General features: G+C 50.2%; 2 protein-coding genes and 3 pseudogenes across 2 annotated transcripts; 3 read left to right on the top strand and 2 right to left on the bottom strand.

The window, feature by feature from the left end:
* Positions 1-282: 282 nt before the first annotated feature.
* Positions 283-609, top strand: LOC134053242 (feather keratin Cos1-1/Cos1-3/Cos2-1-like). The gene has a single exon (XM_062508131.1). The coding sequence runs from the start codon at positions 283-285 to the stop codon at positions 607-609; it is 327 nt and encodes a 108-aa protein (XP_062364115.1).
* A 1,754-nt stretch (positions 610-2,363) lies between these two features.
* Positions 2,364-2,672, top strand: LOC134053156 (feather keratin Cos1-2-like). The gene has a single exon (XM_062508022.1). The coding sequence runs from the start codon at positions 2,364-2,366 to the stop codon at positions 2,670-2,672; it is 309 nt and encodes a 102-aa protein (XP_062364006.1).
* Positions 2,673-7,211: 4,539 nt separating this feature from the next.
* LOC134053199 (feather keratin Cos1-2-like) lies at positions 7,212-7,987 on the bottom strand (annotated as a pseudogene).
* Positions 7,988-13,878: 5,891 nt separating this feature from the next.
* On the bottom strand, positions 13,879-14,654 carry LOC134053074 (feather keratin Cos1-2-like; annotated as a pseudogene).
* Positions 14,655-18,445: 3,791 nt separating this feature from the next.
* LOC134053034 (feather keratin Cos1-2-like) lies at positions 18,446-19,210 on the top strand (annotated as a pseudogene).
* Positions 19,211-21,952: the final 2,742 nt, after the last annotated feature.

The raw sequence follows: 21,952 nt of genomic DNA, 5'->3' as shown, positions 1-21,952 counted from the left end.
TGTGGGCAGAGGGGAGCTCGTGTGTTGTGGCCAGAGGCTGAGAATGGGCTGCGGTGCTGATTTTAACACAGTCCAGGCGGGAGCACGGCTGGGCCCGGCTGAGCTCTGCAGGACCGTGCTGGGCTCGGGCAAAGGATCCCCAGTTTGGGCCAGCACGGCCTGGAGCTCGGCAGGCAGCAGGGCCTTGTCTTGTTTGGGGTGCCTTGCGGGCTGTGTCTCAGGTGTGCGTGTGCTCTGCTTCCTCCCTGCCCCGTGTGCCAGCTGCAGCGCCAGGCTCCAGACATGTCCTGCCCTGAGAAGTGCCAGCAGTGCCAGCCCTGCAACCCTTGCTGCCAGCCCTGCGGCCCCTGCCCGCTGGCCAACAGCTGCAATGAGTGCTGTGTCAGGCAGTGCCAGAGCTCCACCGTCGTCATTGAGCCGCCCGCTGTGCTGGTGACCCTGCCTGGCCCCATCCTCAGCTCCTTCCCACAGAACACCGTGGTGGGATCCTCCACCTCCGCGGCCGTTGGCAGCATCCTCAGCTGTGACGGAGTGCCCATCAGCTCCGGGGGCTTTGACATCTCCTGCATCACCCGTGGTTATGGTGAAAGATGTTGTCGTCCCTGCTAAAGATGCTGCCGCCAACATCCTTGGGCAAGAACCTCCACGACTTCAGATAACGGTGCTGGAATGAAGATGGAACTTGAAGGCATTGGATTTAGAACTTCTTATTTTGTTGTTTCCTTCCTCTCTTCCTCCTCTCATTTATTTCTTCCATTCCTTTCCGGTCCCCACCACTCAATGCCAGCCTAGTCAAACGTGTTGACCTCCTTCCCTTGGCAGGCCAGGACGTCAGACATCCCCACTGCATCTTAGTAGCTGCTCCTGCTGCCCTCCGGCAGCCTCCGTCTGTTCTTCTTTGGGCTCAATAAAGTTGCTTTTGCATTCAAACCTCGGCCTCTGATTTCTCCATCTTTCTGTGACAGCTCTTTCCGCTTGGTCATGTGTAAATGTGTTGAGGAAGAAGAGCCTTGAAATCCCTGTAGTGCATTTTTCTTGGATCCCTTTCCCTTGGAGCTGACAAAGATGTTCCTCTCTCTGAGGGTGCTGAGGCCTTGCATTGAATTGCCCAGAAACCTTCCGGATGCCTCAAACCCGGAATTGGGCATGACCTGCTTGGACACAGCTTTGAGCAAACTGGTTCAGTGCGTGGCATCAGTGCCCATGTTCTCAGGGTAGGAGCAGTGGAATGAAATGGCCTTGAAGCTTCTTTCCAGCCCATACCATTGCCAACAAAATCCACTTTCACACAGGCAGCAGCAGCGTGACAAATGTGCTTTGTGTTGGGCAGTGCTGAGTGCCCTTGGGACACACTTGGAACTGACTCAGTCAGACGTGGCAGGAGCCACTGGACTCTTCTCATAGAGCCTGTTCCTGCAGCCGCATTTCCAAATTTGTCTTTTTGGTCAATCGCAACATAGGAGGAAGCCCTGCTTCCAGGCAAACTGCCAGCCCTCACCTCCAGAGAGCAGAATGGCATCATGTTTATCTTTTTCCAGTATACATGTGCTTGCATAGGAAGGGAGAGATGGGCAGGTGGAGAAGAAGAATGAGAGGGATGCCCTGACATTTTGCCATATACACACCCACAGGAATGACACAGGTTCATGTCATGTGCCTGCATGGAATGCCACCAGACCGTGATCCCAGCATTCTGCCTACTCTGAAATTGTTTCTTTCCTGAAAATTCTTGGGCCTCTCATCCTGGCACTTACCAAAGTCTTCAGGTAGGAACGCACACGGCAGAAGCCAGGAAATAGAGGCCACAGTGCAGGAAACCAGGACACAGCCCCTACCATTAGCTGGGATGGTGTACATTTGACATGAGCTGGACACAAAATTATGACTTCCACTGAGGTGCCTCAGGGCCTGGGGCAGTGCAGGACTGCTATAAAAGGCACACCAAGTCCCTACACTCTCATCCACTTCTCTCTCTCACCTCTTCCTCCTCTTCCTCAGGAAACAGGTGAGTGGGAAGCCCCCCCTCCTCCTCCTCCTTGTCCTCCTTCTAGAGCTTCTCCTCCTGCAGCTTGCTCAAGACCAGCTCTTTCCTGGCTGTAGGTCTCAGCTGACAGGGGCTGTCAGGGCTGTCCCAGGGCTGGGAGCTGCTTGTGCTGGGACAGGGCAGGGGAGAGAAGGTCTTGTGAAGACACAGAGAGTCTGGGACACGGCAGGGGTGGCACCTGGGCTTTGAGCTGGGCAGGGCAATGTGGGCCAGCAGCTGCCTTGGCTGCAGGCTGTTTGGGTGCAGTGCTGCTCCTCATGTGTCCCCACTTTCTGCTTCTCCCTGCGCTCTGTGCCAGGTGCACCTGTGACCGTGAGCCATGTCCTGCTGCCAGCCCTGCAACCCTTGCTGCCAGCCCTGCGGCCCCTGCCCGCTGGCCAACAGCTGCAATGAGTGCTGTGTCAGGCAGTGCCAGAGCTCCCACGTGGCCATTGAGCCGCCTGCTGTGCTGGTGACCCTGCCTGGCCCCATCCTCAGCTCCTTCCCACAGAACACCGTGGTGGGATCCTCCACCTCCGCTGCTGTTGGCAGCATCCTCAGCTGTGGGGGAGTGCCCATCAGCTCCGGGGGCTTTGACCTCTCCTGCATCACCAGCTGCTATGGTGGCAACAGATGTCGTCCCTGCTAAAGTTCCTGGCAATATCATTGGGCAAGAACCTCCATGACCTCAAGATGTGGTGCTGGAATGAAGATGGAATATTTTGAACATTACATTTATGCCCTTAGCCTATTGTTGCTTTGTCCCACTCTCTTGCATTTCTCTTGCATTCCTTTTCTGTCAGCGCCACCCAATGCCAGCCTTGTGGGACCTGTTGGCTTCTCTCCCTCCCTCTCTCTGCTGTCCAGGCAGATGGACACTCCCAGTGCTCCTTAGTGGCCTCTTCAGGTGCCCTCTGTGATCCTCCTCGTTTTCTTCTTTTGACTCAATAAAGCTGCTTTGCATCCATGCCTTAGCTTCTTATTATCTTTTCATCTGTGGCAACTTCTTCCAGTAAGTTGTGGAGCAAACATAGAGAAGAATTGGGTGGGACTCTCTACAGTGGATTTTACTTTTTTGGCCGTTCGATGGGAGCTGATAAACACATCCCTGGCAACTCCATGGAAATGACTGCCAGGGCGAAGAGGGCAGGGAGTAGAAAACTGCAAGGCCTGGGATCACCCACAGCCTCTTGTCTTCCAACGCCGTCCTCACTTTTAATATTTGTCCTAGCTTCTGTCCAGACAGACAGGACTGAGGGGCTTCATGGTTAGTATTGGTATCAGCCACAGAAAAGAGCTGATTTGGAGCAACTTTTCTATGGACTCCTCTGCTGGTTCATCCATCACCGCCAAACTTCCTCCAGTGTCACACAATGCGACCAAGTGGGCATTTTTTTACCATGGCTCCTTCAGATTTTCCACTACCCATTTCCAAATATGTCGTGGTTTGATACTGGCCAAATGCCAGGCACCCACAAAATTTGTTGCCTCACCCTCGTCTGCTAGAGTTGGGCAGAGGAAAGGGAAAAAAAAAAAAGAAACAAAGGGCTCATGAGTTGAGAAAAGGACTGGAAGAAAAACACACCAAGGGAAAACTGGTTAAAATTAAAAGGTATAAGGTAAATTTAGTATTAACACCGTCAGAGGAGGATAATGAGAAGTAAAATAAACCTTTAAAATGCCTTTTTTCCTTCCCAGCCCCTCCCTCTTTCCCACTGAATGTGCAGGGAGACAGGGCATTGGGGTTTTGGTCAGTTCCTACCTTGAGATCTTCTTTGGTTTGCTCAGGAAGAAGAGTTTTTTCTCTGCTATGCCATTGGGTCCTTCCCACAGGCAGTTTTCCCAAAACTGCTGTGGCATGGGTCACCCGTCCATGGGGTGCAGTCCTCTAAGGAGAGGCTGCTCTAGTTTGGGAGCAAGGGCCCTCTCTCTGTCTCTAGAAGCAGGGGCCCTCTCTCTGTACATTCAGTCTCCCACTGGATCACAGCTTTCTTTGGCAATACACCCTCTCCAGCGTGAGCACTTCTCTCATGGGCTGAGAGTGGATCTCTGCATCCGCCATGGACTTCATGGATTACAGGGGGTCAGTTTGTTTCACCATAGCCCTTGCCAAGGCTTGCAGAGGAATTTTGGCTCTGGCACTTGGAAAATTCCTCCCACTCTTTTTCCCAATGCCCTTGGTGCCGCCGTGTTGTTTTCCCTCACGAGTCCTCACTTCCTCCTCTTCTCTGACTAGAAGAAAAACTGCTGCTCCTAGGCACCATTGCCAAAGAGTTCCAGCAATTCAAAGATTTCTGCAGGAGCACCGAGAAATCGATTTTTCTTGGTTCCACACCAGCGAGTCCCTTGCCGTGTTTTTGCTGCCAGCCATGTGGCCCTGTCACCATCCCATGGGCAGTGGTGGCTGCCAGGGTGCTGGCCCTACTTAACACCTCTCCTCATGTGGGGCACCAGGAGGGAGAAGTCGCTGTCACCGGCCCTGCACTTCTGGCTAGCCCATGGCACGGCTGGCTAGGAACAGCCAGGCAGGCAAGGCTTGCCGTGGGCCATGTTGAGATGGCAGTGGCTGCAGCACAGGGCATTGTTCTCAGCTGTGCAGGGATGGCCACAGCAGCGGCTCCTTAGCATCCCTGGAAAATCTGCCCTTGTGCTGTTATGATTTTCCTCCTGAATATGTCATCACAGAGGCGTTACCAGCCTCTCTAATGGGGCCAGCAGCATGTCCATCTTCAGAGCCATCAGAGATTGGCTTTGTCAGACATGCTGGAAGCTTTTTAGCAGCTTCTTACAGAAGCCACTTCTGTGGCCCTCCCCTGCTACAAATAACCAGGCTCTGCCAAACCAACACAAAATACTAGATCAGAAATATTACTACACTGATACAAATACAAAACTATTATCAATTGATCAAATCAACTCAAATACTAAATTCCAGAACACTGAATAACCCTCGCCCAGCACCAAAAGATCCACGCATCGTACACATGCAGGATTGCCAAAAGAAGGTCTTGTTATCAAATGATGTCTTGCTTGTGTCCCAGACTGGTCCATGGCTCTATGGTCTTTCCCAGGAAATTCCCAGTGCATACCAGAGATCTTCCAAACCCACAGGAGATCAGGTACAGTGTCCAATTGCACAGGCAAAATATGATTCTCACATCAGCCAGCCAGACAAATTAGAACACATTTTTGAGTATTAGGAAGCAGGAATTCTTCATTGCAGCTTTTGGCTCTTGGGGGATCCATCCTCTGACACAGTGCACCAGACATTCAGGCAAAGAGATTTTTTTTTATCATACACACTGATTACATATTCATTAGCTAGCCCAACTCACTTGACTTTATTTTACACACTTGCCATCCTTATCAGCTGTCCTATGCTCCTTTGGCATCTGTCCTCAAGTTTGATGACCTTCTTAGGTAGCTGGTCCTCAACTGCCATATTTGAGTAAGCCCAGTCTTGTTGTTTAGAAGAACTTCTGTCCTGTCAGCCTTGGAGAGCTGAGGGGGAATCCTACTTGCCTTTTGCAGGATTTCTCTTTGCCCAAGTTACATCTTTATCTATAACTAAAAGTTTGTGATGTTTTGGGATATTGACATTATCAGAATAAAATGCCGATCTCTTCTGCTGTCCTTTTTACCTCCCTACATCTACCTCCCAGACACAGTAAAACTTTCCTCCACATGCCTAATTCTGTTTGACAGAAACCTTTTCCCATAGCTCGTGGCTCAGGACAAAGGCCAGTGAGGCCACAGGACGCCCCTATCTCCACTGTCCCACCAGAACACTGTCACCTCAAAGTCTCTCCTTTCTTGGAGGCTATTCTCACATCCTTCTTTTGCTTCTTCAGAAAGGCATCAGAGTGTTTTTTCTAAAGATGCGTCTTCATGCAGTACTTCTAAGTGAGCCCATACTGTCTCACAAACGTGTCAAATCCAGCAGCTACTGCAATCCTGCTGTATGTATCAGAGATGACCAAAGAGCTGGAAAGCCTGTGCTGTGAGTGAAGGTTTGGAGCCTTTCTCTCTCAAAAGGAGAAGGTTTTGGAAAACTCTGTTCCAGCAGTTCAAGGATTGCAAAGAAAAGGATAAAGCCTCTTTGATTCCAAGCATTTCCAGGGAAAGGGAGGGTCAATTCCAAGGGGTGCACTTGTTCATGAAAAGAATGCTCCAGGGCAGCTCCCCAACAGACGAAAAAGTCCTGCCAGCAGAGCTGGCTCAATTTTGCCTGTCTCTCCACTTCAGGGGTCATTCCTGATAGGAATATTTTCTGGTGCAGGCTCCTCCTGGGGATGCAGATTCCTTCATGGTACATTCACCTGCAAATGTCCTCATAGAACTGCTGACCCAAATCAGCTCTTCTGTGTGGGGGATTGTGAACCTAAGCCATGACACCCCTCAGTCCTGTGAGTCTGGACAGCAGCTGAGCAGGACAGTAAATGTGAGGGAAAAGACAGAAAAGAAGAGGTTGGGGGCTATCCCCAATCACCGCTCATCCTCACCCACCCTGTTTCATCCCCCCTTTCTTCAAGTTTGGAACCATCTTCCTCCCCCAGTAGTTGCAGAGGAGTAGTGAGGGATGTGCTTGTGAGCTCCAACAGAAAAGGCGGAAAGTCAAATCCACTGCAGGGAGTGCCAAACTCTGCTTCCTCAAACATTTGCCTGGAGATCACTGAAAAAATTGACATGGATGGAAAATGAATCACAGCCATTTCCATGGAGTAGTCAGGAATGTGTTTATCAGCACCCATCGAACGGCCAAAAAAGTAAAATCCACTGTAGAGAGTCCCACCCAATTCTTCTCTATGTTTGCTCCACAACTTACTGGAAGAAGTTGCCACAGATGAAAAGATAATAAGAAGCTAAGGCATGGATGCAAAGCAGCTTTATTGAGTCAAAAGAAGAAAACGAGGAGGATCACAGAGGGCACCTGAAGAGGCCACTAAGGAGCACTGGGGGTGTCCATCTGCCTGGACAGCAGAGAGAGGGAGGGAGAGAAGCCAACAGGTCCCACAAGGCTGGCATTGGGTGGCGCTGACAGAAAAGGAATGCAAGAGAAATGCAAGAGAGTGGGACAAAGCAACAATAGGCTAAGGGCATAAATGTAATGTTCAAAATATTCCATCTTCATTCCAGCACCACATCTTGAGGTCATGGAGGTTCTTGCCCAATGATATTGCCAGGAACTTTAGCAGGGACGACATCTGTTGCCACCATAGCAGCTGGTGATGCAGGAGAGGTCAAAGCCCCCGGAGCTGATGGGCACTCCCCCACAGCTGAGGATGCTGCCAACAGCAGCGGAGGTGGAGGATCCCACCACGGTGTTCTGTGGGAAGGAGCTGAGGATGGGGCCAGGCAGGGTCACCAGCACAGCAGGCGGCTCAATGGCCACGTGGGAGCTCTGGCACTGCCTGACACAGCACTCATTGCAGCTGTTGGCCAGCGGGCAGGGGCCGCAGGGCTGGCAGCAAGGGTTGCAGGGCTGGCAGCAGGACATGGCTCACGGTCACAGGTGCACCTGGCACAGAGCGCAGGGAGAAGCAGAAAGTGGGGACACATGAGGAGCAGCACTGCACCCAAACAGCCTGCAGCCAAGGCAGCTGCTGGCCCACATTGCCCTGCCCAGCTCAAAGCCCAGGAGCCACCCCCGCCATGTCCCAGCCTCTCTGTGTCTGCACAAGACCTTCTCTCCCCTGCCCTGTCCCAGCACAAGCAGCTCCCAGCCCTGGGACAGCCCTGACAGCCCCTGTCAGCTGAGACCTACAGCCAGGAAAGAGCTGGTCTTGAGCAAGCTGCAGGAGCAGGAAGAGGAGGAGAGTATTCCCACTCACCTGATTCCTGAGGAGATGGAGGTGAGAGAAGTGGATGAGAGTGTAGGGACTTGGTGTGCCTTTTATAGCAGTCCTGCACTGCCCCAGGCCCTGAGGCACCTCAGTGGAAGTCATAATTTTGTGTCCAGCTCATGTCAAATGTACACCATCCCAGCTAATGGTAGGGGCTGTGTCCTGGTTTCCTACATTGCAGCCTTTTCATTTCCCATCTAATTCTATGTGCTTTCCTCTCTGAAGGCCCCTGGAAGTGCCAGGATGGGAGGCCCAAGTATTTCCAGGTTTTAAACACGTCAGCTCTGGCAGATGGCCCAGATGGTGGCATTGCATGTGGTCAGTTGATGTGAACCTGTGTCATGTGTTTGGGGGATTTTTGTGCTAATATTTTCAGGGAATGTACACTGCTCTCATTCCTGCATGTGAAGGACTGCTATGTGAGGGGACATTAGGCATCCTTTTCTACTTTTCTCCCTGACTCTCTGTGACAGTCAGTCATTGCTACACTGACCCTATTGCTACAACAAATACTGCTCTCAGAAAAATTTAGCTGGTCTCATTTCCCTCATTTCTACCTATGCAGTCTCTGTGGTCATCTGTGAACACCAGCAGTGTGTCTGTGACCTCATCTTTTCCTGATATACCTTAGTCCTCTCCTGTCAGAATTGCTCCCAACGTGTCCTCAGCTGAAGTCTGAGTTTCTGGTATTTTTATGGCCTTCTATGAATATAAAGAGTTTTGCTTGGCTCCATGCAGCTATTCATGAGCCCAGCATGAGTCAGAGTGTGTGTGTGTGTGTGTGTGTGTGTGTGTGTGTGTGTGTGTGTGTGTGTGTGTATGTGTGTGTGTGTGTGATCCTCATCATGAGGGCATGAGAAGATTCTCTCAGTCGAGAGGGAGCAGAGGGGAACTCCAGCATCAGCTGGCATCACCACACAGGGAAACCACCCATTGTCTCTCCTCTTGAACGGTTATTATTAAAAGCAAGCTTCCTGGCCAAATGATTTTGGCCTTTGCCAGATACAGCCTTTCATCTGCAGGAGCTGCAGCTGCCTGCTCTGACTCCTGCCAAGTTCAGCTGTCTACTATCAATGTTTCCAGGCAACCTGCAGCCTTCCTTCCCCAGAGGCTTACATTCCTGAAAAGGCTACTATCTACATCTCAACCTAGTCTCTAAGCCAGTTTCTTCACTCCTGCTCCCTCCATGTCCTGGAATCAGTTTTACCTCCTCTGGCTACTACTGAGAATTTCCTGAGCAGATGCAAGGCCATATTCAAATTGATTCCAGAGGTAGACAGGAAAGTCTTATCCCTTTCTCCTTCATCACCTGGACTTCGCATTCCTACTACTGCAGCCTGAACATGTGATCCTAATAGCTCTTGTGCTGAATTGAAACTTTGCATTTCCTGTTCTCTGCACTAGGAAAGACAACTAGACAGAGTAAACTAGTAAAGTGTTCCAAGCTAAATATTTTTTGGCATTTACTGGTAAGGACCGGATGGAAATGCTGTCTCTGATGCATCCGAGGATACAGGTGGTCTTCCAAGAAAGAAGGAAAAAATCACTGTTTGTGGCTCCAGCATTAAACCAGCTGATGGAGTATCCAGGGTCCTGGAGGTGCTGCCTGGGTTTTGTGGGGCTGCCTTTTTATAGATGTGCTTTCCCACTTGAAGCTAAGTTTCCCACTTTGATGCAAACTAGTTATGAAGTGCAGTTTGTTCTCCCAGACACTTCTAGAAATGGGTCGGAGGGCTTTGGGGGCTTTGGTGGTCTTGATCCTCTGCATTTTGTTGGCCTATGGTCAACAGTCCACGCCCACTTCTCCACCCCATTCCCGCTCTTGCCCTGTGGTGTGCTTCTATGTAGCAGCCAGAACAAGGATATTTGTCCCAGAAAAGTGCTGTCCTACCTCCACATGGCCCCTTCTCCAGCCACATCCCATTTGTTCTCACAGTGTCTTCTTAACAAGTGCCCTCAGGTGGCTCCACAGCCATCAAGCTGTGGGTTTAAGACATACACGAGTCCCTCATCTTCTAATGCTCCTACACCACTGCTCAGTGAGATGTACACACATGGTGTCTGTGCCATGAACTCTGGGCAGGAAAAGCATCAGAGGAACCAAACAAGATCCATGGGGTATTGTGTGCCTGAGCTGTTTTTTTGAGCCCAACTGTGCCTTCAGGAGTTCTTGAAGATGCTGTGAGAAAAAAACAGGATGTGGCTGGAGAAGGGACCATACAGAGGTAGGCAGCTTGATACTGGGACAAACATCCTTGCTGTAGTTCCTGGAGAGAAGCACAACACAGGGCAGCACAAGGACAGGAATGAGGTCACAAAGTGGGTATGAACTGCAGGGGGGGATCAAGGCCCCCTAAGACCCCTGAAGCCTCCAACCCATTTGCAGAAAGGAAGAACAGACTGTGTATGAGAACTCATTTGCATAGAAAGCAAGAAACCTATCTTTGGGGCAGAGAAACCTATCCATGAAAAGGTACACCCCCCAGTCAGAGCACTGTCCTCATGTTGCGTTCCGCTGTGGAGAAATCTGAGGAGTTCTTTTTAAAATAGATGGTCTAGAACAAAATTAACTGAGACAACATTGTGTCTGACAACAGTTTTTTTGGTAATGAAAAAAAACCAACAAAACTAAGAAAGGAGTTGTCCTACTAATGAGGGCTAGAAAAGGAGGAAGGAAAATGGAAAAGGGGGGGTGGGGAGACAGAGAGAGGGGAGACAGAGAGAGCAAAAGCAGGCATTAACATGAGAAGATGGGGGAGTGCCATTGACATCCATGCTGCAGGGGTGTGTGCAGGCTCCCTGCCAAGGAGTCTGTGCAGCTTTTGGAGGGACACAGCTCCACAGGCACAGCTCCCACAATATTGGGCAGCCAGACACCAGGTGAGTGGGGAAAGGGCAGGAGTGTGCGCCCCTGGACAGGGTCATCACAGGGATCGCAGTGGCCCTGCTGGATTGGAGGCAGGCAGGGCTGGATGCAGGTGGCTCAGGCAGGAATACAGGGACAAAGCAGGCAAAGCACCAGACAGGAACACAGGGAGGCAGGACAGGCTGTGAGTGGGATGGGTGAAGGGGTAGGGCAGGACACAGGCTACAGACAAAGGTCAGAGGTAACCTGGTGTCCCACCAAGTGCCCAGAGAGAGGGAAGGTGAATATGTGGAGGTGAGCAAGGGCCAGCAAAGGCTGGAGTGCCAAAAGGAAGGCTGGATGCAGGGCAAAAAGGACAAAAAAATGGGCCAGGGCCAGGATAAAGAAGCAGACCTCAGTAGACTGGAGCCAAAGCAAAACCACAAAACTCAAAAGGGCCCCAGACTTAAAAAGCCCAGACTCAAAAAGGCCCTAAAAGACAAGATTCAAAAACCCAAACCAAAAAGCCCAAAGCCAAAAAGCCCTAAAAGCCCCAGAGTTTATGATCAAGTTACTTTAATGCCCTCTGGCTCCTCCCAAAGTCTGCCTGATGACAAGAGACCATTGGCCCAGTCCAGCACTTCTGTGGCAGTCTGTTGGTGGAGATATTTTTGCCATCTGATTGGAGAACCTCTCTGGAGGGTACAGTGGCTCTGGTGTTCCCCCACTGATTGCCACTCCCCTGTGAGACATGAAATAGTTTCCAGGCAAAGTCACCCCAGAGACAAGGCTTTCTCCCATCTTCTTCTAGCTGACTCCTCCAAGTGGCACTTGTGCAACCTGTGATGGCTAACAGCTGGCCTGCAGGCCTCGCAGTCATAAGTAACCCTGACTGCAACTCAACCAGCCTATACTGATAAAGGAAAGAAACCAACACTTCTGTGAAGAAGACACTGAGAGGCGGAGAGATTCAAATACAAACAATGGTCTCCAGTCAATCCCTGATGAGCATGTATGCAGGCAGCTTTTGGCCAGTGAGCTGGGTGGTAAGAAAATTGTATCCAATCAGGACTGAACCTGGGGTTTTTGAAAACCCTATGAAAGGAAGCTGTAAACAATAAAATTTGCTATTGGCACATGAACCTTGGAGTGCCACATTGTGTCTGTCTCAACTGCGACACAAACGCTCCCCCGCATGCCTCTAACAACCAGTGTTGAGGCAGAAATCAAGATTAAATTGGCACCTTGGACATCCAAAGGACTGGACTGGCACAGCTGGATGGATGTTGAAACCAGGACTAACACTCCAGAAGCTGGGTCAACACTGAAACTAGGACTGAGATCTCACCCACTGGAATATCACTGAAACTGGAACTGACATTGTATCAGCTGGATGAAAGCTGGAACGAGGGGTAGTGATTTCTTTTTCTCTCTCTTTCCCTCTCTTTTCCTGCCTTTCTTTCTCTTTTTCCCGCATTAATTCATCACTCCCTCTTTAATTTCTCTCTTCCCTTTCACCAAACCCCTTAATCCAAAACACACTACCATTATTTATATAGTAGGTCTGGGACTACTATAACATACCAGTCTCCACACCAAGAGTGTAATTTACTAATAAAACTTTCTGGTGGTTCATGGACCCTCTGAACTCTGCCATTGCTTTTGAACTTGAGCTTTTAAGAAACTGAGTGTTTCCTTCACCTTAATGGTGCAACCCCACAGTCTGCTCAACTTTATTGGCAGATACAGATCCCACCTTCTGTATCACCTTAGCCCTGCATGTCAGGACATCAGCTGGGTCCTGCCAGGTGCTGGAGGACTCCATCTATAGGAGGCACCTATCTGTTGGAGGTTGTTTTTTTCCCTTTTCCCTCTGTGGAATTTTCCCCATTGTCATGCTAAGATACCTGTTGACTGGGCCCTGGTGACAAGGGGGAGGAGAGAGAAGAGGGAAACCCCACGAGATTCAAACAGCCAGAAGAGGAAACAGAAGGCTCTGGCTCGGCCCACTTCCCCCGCAGAGTTTGGACGAGAAGGATGATCATCGCCGCCTGTGCACCCCATCCCTGCCATCCCAGCGTTGGGAGCCATCCTCACTGCTGTCAGTCTCTCGCCTTATCTTGCCATCATCCAGCACTCTGCTGAGCACCAAGGCTGACACCGTGAGCGGAGAGCTCTCTCCATCTCTCTCTCCCCCTGGGACAGCACTGCCATCACCCCCAGCCCTCCTGCAGCTCTGCAGGACCTGCCCGCCCCCAGCACCGGGAACTGCAGCTCAGGGAAAAGGTGCCTGCAGCCAAAAAACACTGGGACTGAGTTACTGTTCTGTTTGTGGCTAATTTCATAGCTGTTGTTGTTCTTGTTTGTCTTGTTAGATATGCTAGTAAAGAACTGTTATTCCTACCCCCATATCTTTGCCTGAGAGCTCCCTTAATTTCAAAATCCTAATAATCGGAAGGAAGGAAGGATCACATTTTTCAGTTCAAAGGGAGACTTCTGCTTTCCTTAGCAAACTCCTGTCTTTCAAACCAGGACACTATCTCATCTGCCTTTGACCACATGTGCTGCACATGGGGTCTAGACTGGGTAATGCAGGGGAGAAGGAAGAGATGAGGCTGTGGGTTGTTCCTGCACATTGCTGTTTTGTTTCCTCATTCCTGCCACCCTTTGGAACTATCTTTTCACTGTTTGCCATTGGCTGTGGAGTAGCCAGGGATGTTCTTCAGCAGCTCCAAAGGGAAAGGCAGATGGTTAAATCCACTACAAGGAGTCTCATAGTTTGTGCCTCCACCTTTTACCCGGAGCAGACAGGAAGAGTTGCCATGGAAAAAAAAGGAAGATCTGGAGACCAAGGCTCAGATGCAAAACAGCTTTATTGAGTGAAAAGTGGAAAAGGAGATGGCTCACAGAGGCCAAAAAGAGCATTCACTAAGATGCAGTGGAGCTCCTGCAGGGTATGCATCTGCCTGCCCTGCAGAGGGAGGAAGGGCAACACATCCCCACTAGACTGGCCTGGGAAGACACAGACAGTTAATAAAAAAGAGGGGAGAGTAGAACAACAGAAGAGTAGCCTGCAGGTCTAAATACAATGTCCCAAAGCTATATCTCTGCCCAGAAGCAGGTTCTGAGGTTGTGGAGGTTCTTGCCCAAGGATGTTGCCAGGAACTTTAGCAGGGACGACATCTGTTGCCACCATAGCAGTTGGTGATGCAGGAGAGATCAAAGCCCCCGGAGCTGATGGGCACTCCCCCACAGCTGAGGATGTTGCCAACAGCAGCGGAGGTGGAGGATCCCACCACGGTGTTCTGTGGGAAGGAGCTGAGGATGGGGCCAGGCAGGGTCACCACCACAGGCGAGGGCTGGATGGCCACGTGGGAGTCCTGGCACTGCCTGACACAGCACTCATTGCAGCTGTTGGCCAGCGGGCAGGGGCCGCAGGGCTGGCAGCAAGGGTTGCAGGGCTGGCAGCAGGACATGGCTCACGGTCACAGGTGCACCTGGCACAGAGCGCAGGGAGAAGCAGAAAGTGGGGACACATGAGGAGCAGCACTGCACCCAAACAGCCTGCAGCCAAGGCAGCTGCTGGCCCACATTGCCCTGCCCAGCTCAAAGCCCAGGAGCCACCCCAGCCATGTCTCAGCCTCTCTGTGTCTGCACAAGACCTTCTCTCCCCTGCCCTGTCCCAGCACAAGCAGCTCCCAGCCCTGGGACAGCCCTGACAGCCCCTGTCAGCTGAGACCTACAGCCAGGAAAGAGCTGGTCTTGAGCAAGCTGCAGGAGGAGAAGGTGGAGAAGAGGCTTCCCACTCACCTGATTCCTGAGGAGATGGAGGTGAGAGAAGTGGATGAGAGTGTAGGGACTTGGTGTGCCTTTTATAGCAGTCCTGCACTGCCCCAGGCCCTGAGGCACCTCAGTGGAAGTCATAATTTTGTGTCCAGCTCATGTCAAATGTACACCATCCCAGCTAATGGTAGGGGCTGTGTCCTGCATCACTTCATTTTCATTTCCTGGCACGTGCCATATTCTTTCCCCCTTGAGGGCTTTTCTAAGTGCCGGGTGGACAAGCCCAAGGATTTCCAGGATGTAAACACATCAGGACCTGCAGAATGCTCAGATCAAGGGCTGCTGGCATTCTATGCAGGCACATGACATGGACCTGTGTCAATCCTGTGGGTTTGTTAGTGGCAAGGTTGCCATGAAATGGGTGCCCCTTTTGCGCTTCTTGCCTAAGGACTGCCATGTGAGCAAACATGTTGTGTCAGCAGAGCTGTGTCAGCTGCTGAACTTTTCCAGTGCGTATATGAGTGCACATATTTTTGAGTTTTGCCATTCAGACCACTGAACTGAAGTCCCTGAATTGATTGTCTTATGCTGGAGTGTTGCTGCTGACCGGGATGGGACACAGGTTCCTCCTCTGCAGACCAATGCCAGATGCACTTATACAACTCACCTGCCTGGTACTGAGGGGGAAGTGGTTGTATCTCACAGCAAATGGCTGTTGGACTGAAGGGACTGGGGTCTAAGTTGTGCTCTGTTGTGAGATGTAGAACAGACTCTCTGTGTGGTACAGGGGAAGTCAAACATCTTTAACTCAAACTCCTTTCATGTTCAAGCACCAGGACCTCCATACCTCCCCAAAAATGCCTAGAAACTGTGTCTGGAATGGTAGGAAAGTGTAATTTTTTTAGGCTAACTGCCAAAATCCTCCTGCTTTTTTATGATCATGCTTTGACCTTCATGTTATAGTAGATCTTTGCCCAAAAAATAACTGCTGTCTTCTGAGTGCAAACCCTCATTCTATATCCCACTGTTCTGCTTAAACATGGAGGAAATAGGAGGGAACCAGGGATGAGGAACAGCAATTGCGTTGGTGAAAAAGAGTTGGAGGTGAAGTTATTTTAGTGGTTTTTTGAAGTCTTGCTCTGTTTTTTTTGTGAAGTGCAGAATGAATGTTCCCCAAATCAAGCCTTGGTTTTTTTCTTCTGTTGGTAATTGGTAAGCAATCCCTCCATCTTTACCTCAACCCACAACATTTTGAGAGGGAAATACCTCTTCCTCTCAGAGAAGACAGATACTGCTCTTCCAGCACAGCCTTGCAGTGCCCCATGCAGGTCCAGATGTTCATTGCACACACTGTCAGGCCTGAGGTGTCCTGCAGACAGCACATTCCTTACTCTTGTTCCACGGAGCGCCTCCAGGAGAGGAAAGGTTATTCACATGGGCTAGCAAGATGACAGGTACAAGTCACCACCAGTTCCTGGCATGGTACTGGAACAAGAGCACCACAGCGCCCCCTGCAGGCGCGGGGGAATCATCGCACCCGCCCTGCCCGGCCGGGAGCCAGCAGCGCCCCTGCTGGCTGTGCCCGGAACTGCACCCGAGGGGAAAGTGCCTGCAGCCGAGAGCAGGCTGGGACTGGGGTCTGCTTCTGATGGAGCTGCTGCTGTTGGTTGTTTGTTTGCCTTGTTATACACACACATACTGGTAAAGAACTGCTGTTCCTTTTCCCATGTCTTTGCCTGAAAGCCCCTTAATTTCAAAGTTATAATTCGAAGGGAAGGGGATAATATTCTCCATTCCAAGGGATGTTCTCATCTTTCTTGGCAGACACCTGTCTTTCAAACCAAGACTTCTCAAAACTAAGATATTGGCTAGTATATATTAATCGCTGATATAAGTAAATAAGGAAGCATTATCTGACACAAGACTTATCAGTCACAGATGTAGGGAGTTAACACAAGATTACATTTATCTCTGGTATTTGCACTAAGCAATGTCTGCTACAAAACTAAGCATTAACTATAAATACAAGGATCATACAGTACGTGCTAAGGTCAAAAGAATTTTCCAGCCGTCTTCCCCTATTGCTGCAAGGACTCCTTTAAAAGATATAACTTTTTTAGTGACAAATCCACCCACTGAGACTTCAATATAATTTCTTTAAAGTGTCATATCCAGTTATTATACTGACCTAGTCTGCACAGCAGTAAGCACTGAATTAAACAAGTGATTACAGCCATGAACACCACATCAAATCATGACAAGTGTAAGAGATTATTTTAACCATCCTAAATTTAGGAGTGGAGGGGGATGAAACCAGCCAAGAGAAATCTAGTCCTTCTAATCCTAGAAGGCTAGATTTACTTGTTTCTTTCTTTTGTTTCTTTCTGTTCTATTAGTCAGGAGTTATTGGAAACATTGAATCAACACATCCCTTTAAATTCTTCACATCCCTTTTTATGTCTCAACAGCAAGTAGTCAATTGCTGCTTGATTTTCAAGAGCAGCCTCTCTGGCTTGTGTCATTTCTGTACTTAGGGCTGTTAATGCTTGTGAAGTGTAATTTATATCTTTAACTAAAGCACACATAGTTCTCTTTATGGTGTGACAGTTCACAGCTACCCTGACTCCAGGTGTTCAAAAGGCAGCAGCAACCAGTTCACTCTCACTATACAGGGTAATATCCTCTGTCAACTGGTAAGTTGAGCAGTTTTCTCTTTTATGCTTCACATACTCTTGGTGAAATAGTAGAGATGTTAATCTACCAATGGCACCGAGCCCTCAAGAAGTATTGGCCAGAACATATGAGTAGGGCAGTCAGCCACACAACAAAACCCATCCTTATAGGTAACTTCATGTGCTCCCAGGCATAAGAAATTTGTTCTGTGCTATTGCATTTTAAGGGAGGTTGTAGCTGGATTAGATGTTAGTACTTAGAGGAGCAACTGACAAATGTTACATATTGCTTTTCTCTGCACAGACTTATTGTGGCAGACACTGATCCCAACTTATGAATTGTCTCAGCTCTGCATGTCTGGACAGCAGCTGGGCCCTGCCAGGTACTGAAGGACTGTAGGAGGTACAGATGTCATGAGGGTGTCATGTCTTTGACCACACTCATGGATGGGGTAGTAGAGAGGAGGAGAAGGAAGGGATGAGGTGTTTGGCTGTTCCTCTCACAATGAAGATTGTTTCTCATATTCACTGCTGCCACTCTGCATCCAGGATCTCACTCACGGCCGTTGGCTGCAGAATAGCCAGGGATGTCTTTGTCAGCTGCAAGGGAAAGAACACAGAGCAAAATCCACTCAGGGACTCCCATCCACAGTTTCTCTACCTTTTTCACTATGCAGACTGGAAGTGTTGCCATAGAACAAAGGATGACTCAGAGTCCCATGTTTGGATGCACAAAGAATTTGATGAGTCTAAGGAAGAAAATGAGGTGGCTCACAGAGGGAACCAGGAGCAGCCACTAAGATACAGTGGAGCTACTGCAGAGTGTCCATCTGCCTCTCAGGCTGAGGGAGAGAGGGCAACACATCCCCACTAGACTGGCCTGGGGACACATAGAGAACAGCAAGTAAGAAGGAGAAGAGTGGAAGAAGGAAAGCATGTACAAAATCTCTGTCATGTCCCCTCACATTGCAGTTCTTAGGCATGTGAGAAAGAAGGAGAGCAGAGCCCCTTTCCTGACAACTTTACCATAAACAAACCACTCAGAAATGACACAAGAGAAGGTCACCTCCCCACAAGGGAAGATGCTGGCACTTGATCAGAGCATTCTGCCTATACTGACGTCTTCCTGCCCCGGAAATCCTTGGGCTTATCCTCCCGGCATTTGCAGAAATAGCTCATCATAAAGGAAAGCACGTGGAATTAGCCAGGAAATGAAAAGGATGCAATATAGGAAACCAGGAAACAGCCCCATAATTAGCTGAGATGATTCACACTTGACATGAGCTGGACACAAAATTATGACTTCCACTGAGGTGCCTCAGGGCCTGAGGTAGTGCAGGACTGCTATAAAAGGCACACCAAGTCTCTCTGCTCTCATCCACTTCTCTCACTTCTCCTCCTCCTCAGGAAACAGGTGAGTGGGAAGCCTCTCCTCCTCCTCATGGTGCTTCCAGACCAGCTCTTTCCTGGCTGTAGGTCTCAGCTGACAGGGGCTGTCATAGCCCAGGGCTGGGAGCTGCTTGTGCTGGGACAGGGCAGGGGAGAGAAGGTCTTGTGCAGACACAGAGAGGCTGGGACATGGCGGGGGTGGCACCTGGGCTTTGAGCTGGGCAGGGCAATGTGGGCCAGCAGCTGCCTTGGCTGCAGGCTGTTTGGGTGTAGTGCTGCTCCTCATGTGTCCCCACTTTCTGCTTCTCCCTGCGCTCTGTGCCAGGTGCACCTGTGACCGTGAGCCATGTCCTGCTGCCAGCCCTGCAACCCTTGCTGCCAGCCCTGCGGCCCCTGCCCGCTGGCCAACAGCTGCAATGAGTGCTGTGTCAGGCAGTGCCAGGACTCCCACGTGGCCATCCAGCCCTCGCCTGTGGTGGTGACCCTGCCTGGCCCCATCCTCAGCTCCTTCCCACAGAACACCGTGGTGGGATCCTCCACCTCCGCTGCTGTTGGCAGCATCCTCAGCTGTGATGGAGTGCCCATCAGCTCTGGGGGCTTTGACATCTCCTGCATCACCAACTGCTATGGTGGCAACAGATGTCGTCCCTGCTAAAGTTCCTGGCAACATCCTTGGCAAGAACCGCCAAGACCTCAAAGCATGGTTTTGGGTAGCAGATAGAGCTTCAAGATATTGTATTTAGAGCTTTGGACCATTGCTTCCTTCTTCTACTCTCCACTCCTTTTCTGTCCCTCTCTCCCCATGCCACCCTAGTGTATACCTCTCATCCTTCCTTCCTCTCAGGAGCAGAGCAAAGAACACCACATGGGAGTTCCATCTTAATGGCTGCTCCTGGTGCTCTCTGTGAGCTGTCTGCTTTTCTTTTTTGAACTTATTAAAATTGTGCTGCATTCAAGCCTCAGCCTCTGAGTCGTCTATTGTTCTGTCACAACTCCTCCAGTCTGTTCAGGAAAAAGGTGGAGAAAGCAATGTGCGGGGCTGACTGCAATGGATTTTACTTGGTGTCCTTTTCCCTTTGGAGCTGATGAAGAACATCCCTGGCTACTCAGCAGCCAAAGGCCATCATGGAGACTTTGGCTCCAAAGTGCTTAAGGAGTGTGGATGGAAAACAACAGTGCCTCAGGACAGCCCACAACCTCCTCTTTTCTTATCCTTCCTTCATTACCTGGCCTAGGGTCTGTGGCCAGCACCCCTGGGAACATGCAGATGAGATCCAAACCTCACACAGTCTGTCAGTACCTGGCAGGGGCCAGCTGCTGCCCAGATATGCAGGGCTGAGGTGAGTCACAAATTAGGATTGGTAGCACACTCAGTCTTTGCAGTGGAGTCTCCATCCCTGTGAACTCAACGCCTCCAAAAGGATCTAATGTTTTGTTCCAGGTGTCCATCTTCCCAGTACAAATGACTTGTTGCTCCACTACTGTTAAGAATGTTTCCAGCTGTACTTGAAAATTTCTAGTTAGCCTTGGACTTCAGCCCCAGGTAATGCTCCAAATCCTCTCCTCCCCTGGGTACCCATATCCTCTTGGGTGCAAAAAGTGAACTGCTGGAGGCATTGCTAGGCTCCAAAAACCAGTTCAGGTTCACAGGTCTCTGTAATGCCTGTGACCTTCCACACAGGCTTCTCTTGCCTGTATCTCTGGATAGAGACACTAGCTTTGTCCGTCAAATGTAGTACTGGCACATCTTGCGCTGTCCCAAAACCAGGGCTTCACTTGTTCCTAGTGAGACCTGTTGCCCATGCACTGGTCTCAGTTGCCAGAACCAAATCATCTTGAGTTCCTCTTCACTGTGTGTGTGACCACTACAGGCAGCCCCTCAACATGGCTCCTTTTGGGAACCACAACAGAGAAAAGATTTTAAGCTGCTAGAGAGTGACCAAGGCAGGCCGTTAGGATGAGGAAGGGTCTGGAGGGGTTGTATGAGGAGTGGCTGTGATCACTTATCCCATTCAGTCAGGAGCGAGAGCTGAGCTCAGATCTCATTGTGGTCTTGAGGGGCAGCAGAGGGGCAAGAACCAAAATCTTTTCTCTCATGACCAGTAACAGGACTTGAGAAATGGCTGGAGCTGAATTGGGAGAGGTGTAGTTGGTTAATCAGGAAAAGGCTCTTTACCTAGAGAGTTTTGGGTGATTGAGCAATGGAACAGTATCCCTAGGGAAGTGGTCTCTGCACCAAACCTGACAGAGCTCAATAAGTGTTTGGACAATACTCTCAGGTATATAGTGGGAGTCTCAGGGGTGTCCTGTGCAGGGCCAGGAGTTGGACTCGGGGCTTCTGACTGGTCTATCCCAACAAAGCATCTTCTGTGATTCTAGGATTCTATGATAGTGCTGAGAAAGTGTTAGTCCTCTTGGTAGATCCCATTTCATTACTAAAATACTATTATGAGGTCCTCCCCAAGCCTCCAGTTCTCCAGGGAGAAAAGACTGCATTCCTTCAAGCTTTCTCTTGAGGGTTAGGTTTTGGGGTTTTTTTCTCTCAAGGAATTTTCTTCCAGTTTGGTGCCAGGGAGATGATGAATGGACAATTATCAAGAGACTAAAGACATGGCCAAATGCCTTGGCATACCGTCAGAACTGTTCTGGGTGTCAGAGCAGGGAGGGGGCTGGGGGACTGGGGGGGAAGTGCAGCAGTGTGGTTTTTAGCAATTTGTTACCTGAGGGTAGCTCCATCCTTGCTGGGTGAGCAGTAGAGATGGCCATGTGCTGCTTCTTCGCCTTGCACCTCTCCTGTGCCACTACTTTTTTCAACACTGCCATGGAGCTGTGCCCGTTGCCAGCTTGTGAGCCCATTTGCTTGCAAGACACAAACACAGAAAGACTGACATGGTCCACCTGGATGCCTGGTGGGAGTCATCCCTTCCTCTCACCTCCCCTGGGGCCACCCTGTGCAGGGCTGCCTGGAGCCAGAGCAGCACCCCTGCTGGACCTGTTCCCTGTAGGGTAGTGTGACAACAGTAAAGCCCTGCCTCCCTTCCCAGCCTGTACCAGCTGCTGTTAACAGTGCCTAAGACTGATCACCTCTCGTGTGGGTGCTGGGGCAGTCAGCCCTTTTCCCCTCTCCCTCATCTGAGCCTCCATCACAACCAGGGAGTTCCCAATCTCACGTTGGAGCACCCTTGAAGCTGGGAGGGAATCACTGGAGCCGCTCTGCCTTGATGGCATCCAACAGTGCCCACCAAAGGGGAAAGGGCTTGAAAGGGCTTGATGGGTAGGAACAGGCTGTTATTGGCCTTTTTCTTTCTGTTTGTGTTGCTGTTGTTGTTGGTGGTGGTTTTGTGTGTTTATATATATATAAACACAACTTGCAACACTTTAGCAAAGAGCTGCTTTC

Source organism: Cinclus cinclus, chromosome 24 (assembly GCF_963662255.1).
Source record: "Cinclus cinclus chromosome 24, bCinCin1.1, whole genome shotgun sequence".
In the NCBI taxonomy this organism is placed as follows: Eukaryota; Metazoa; Chordata; class Aves; order Passeriformes; family Cinclidae; genus Cinclus; species Cinclus cinclus.
The sequence above is the reverse complement of the archived record's forward strand: the minus strand, read 5'-3'. Positions and strand labels throughout refer to the sequence as shown.

What these genes read in the sequence shown, in the direction of transcription:
- LOC134053242 (XM_062508131.1), top strand. Translation starts at nt 283, where the DNA reads ATGTCCTGCCCTGAGAAGTGCCAGCAGTGCCAGCCCTGCAACCCTTGC.
- LOC134053156 (XM_062508022.1), top strand. Translation starts at nt 2,364, where the DNA reads ATGTCCTGCTGCCAGCCCTGCAACCCTTGCTGCCAGCCCTGCGGCCCC.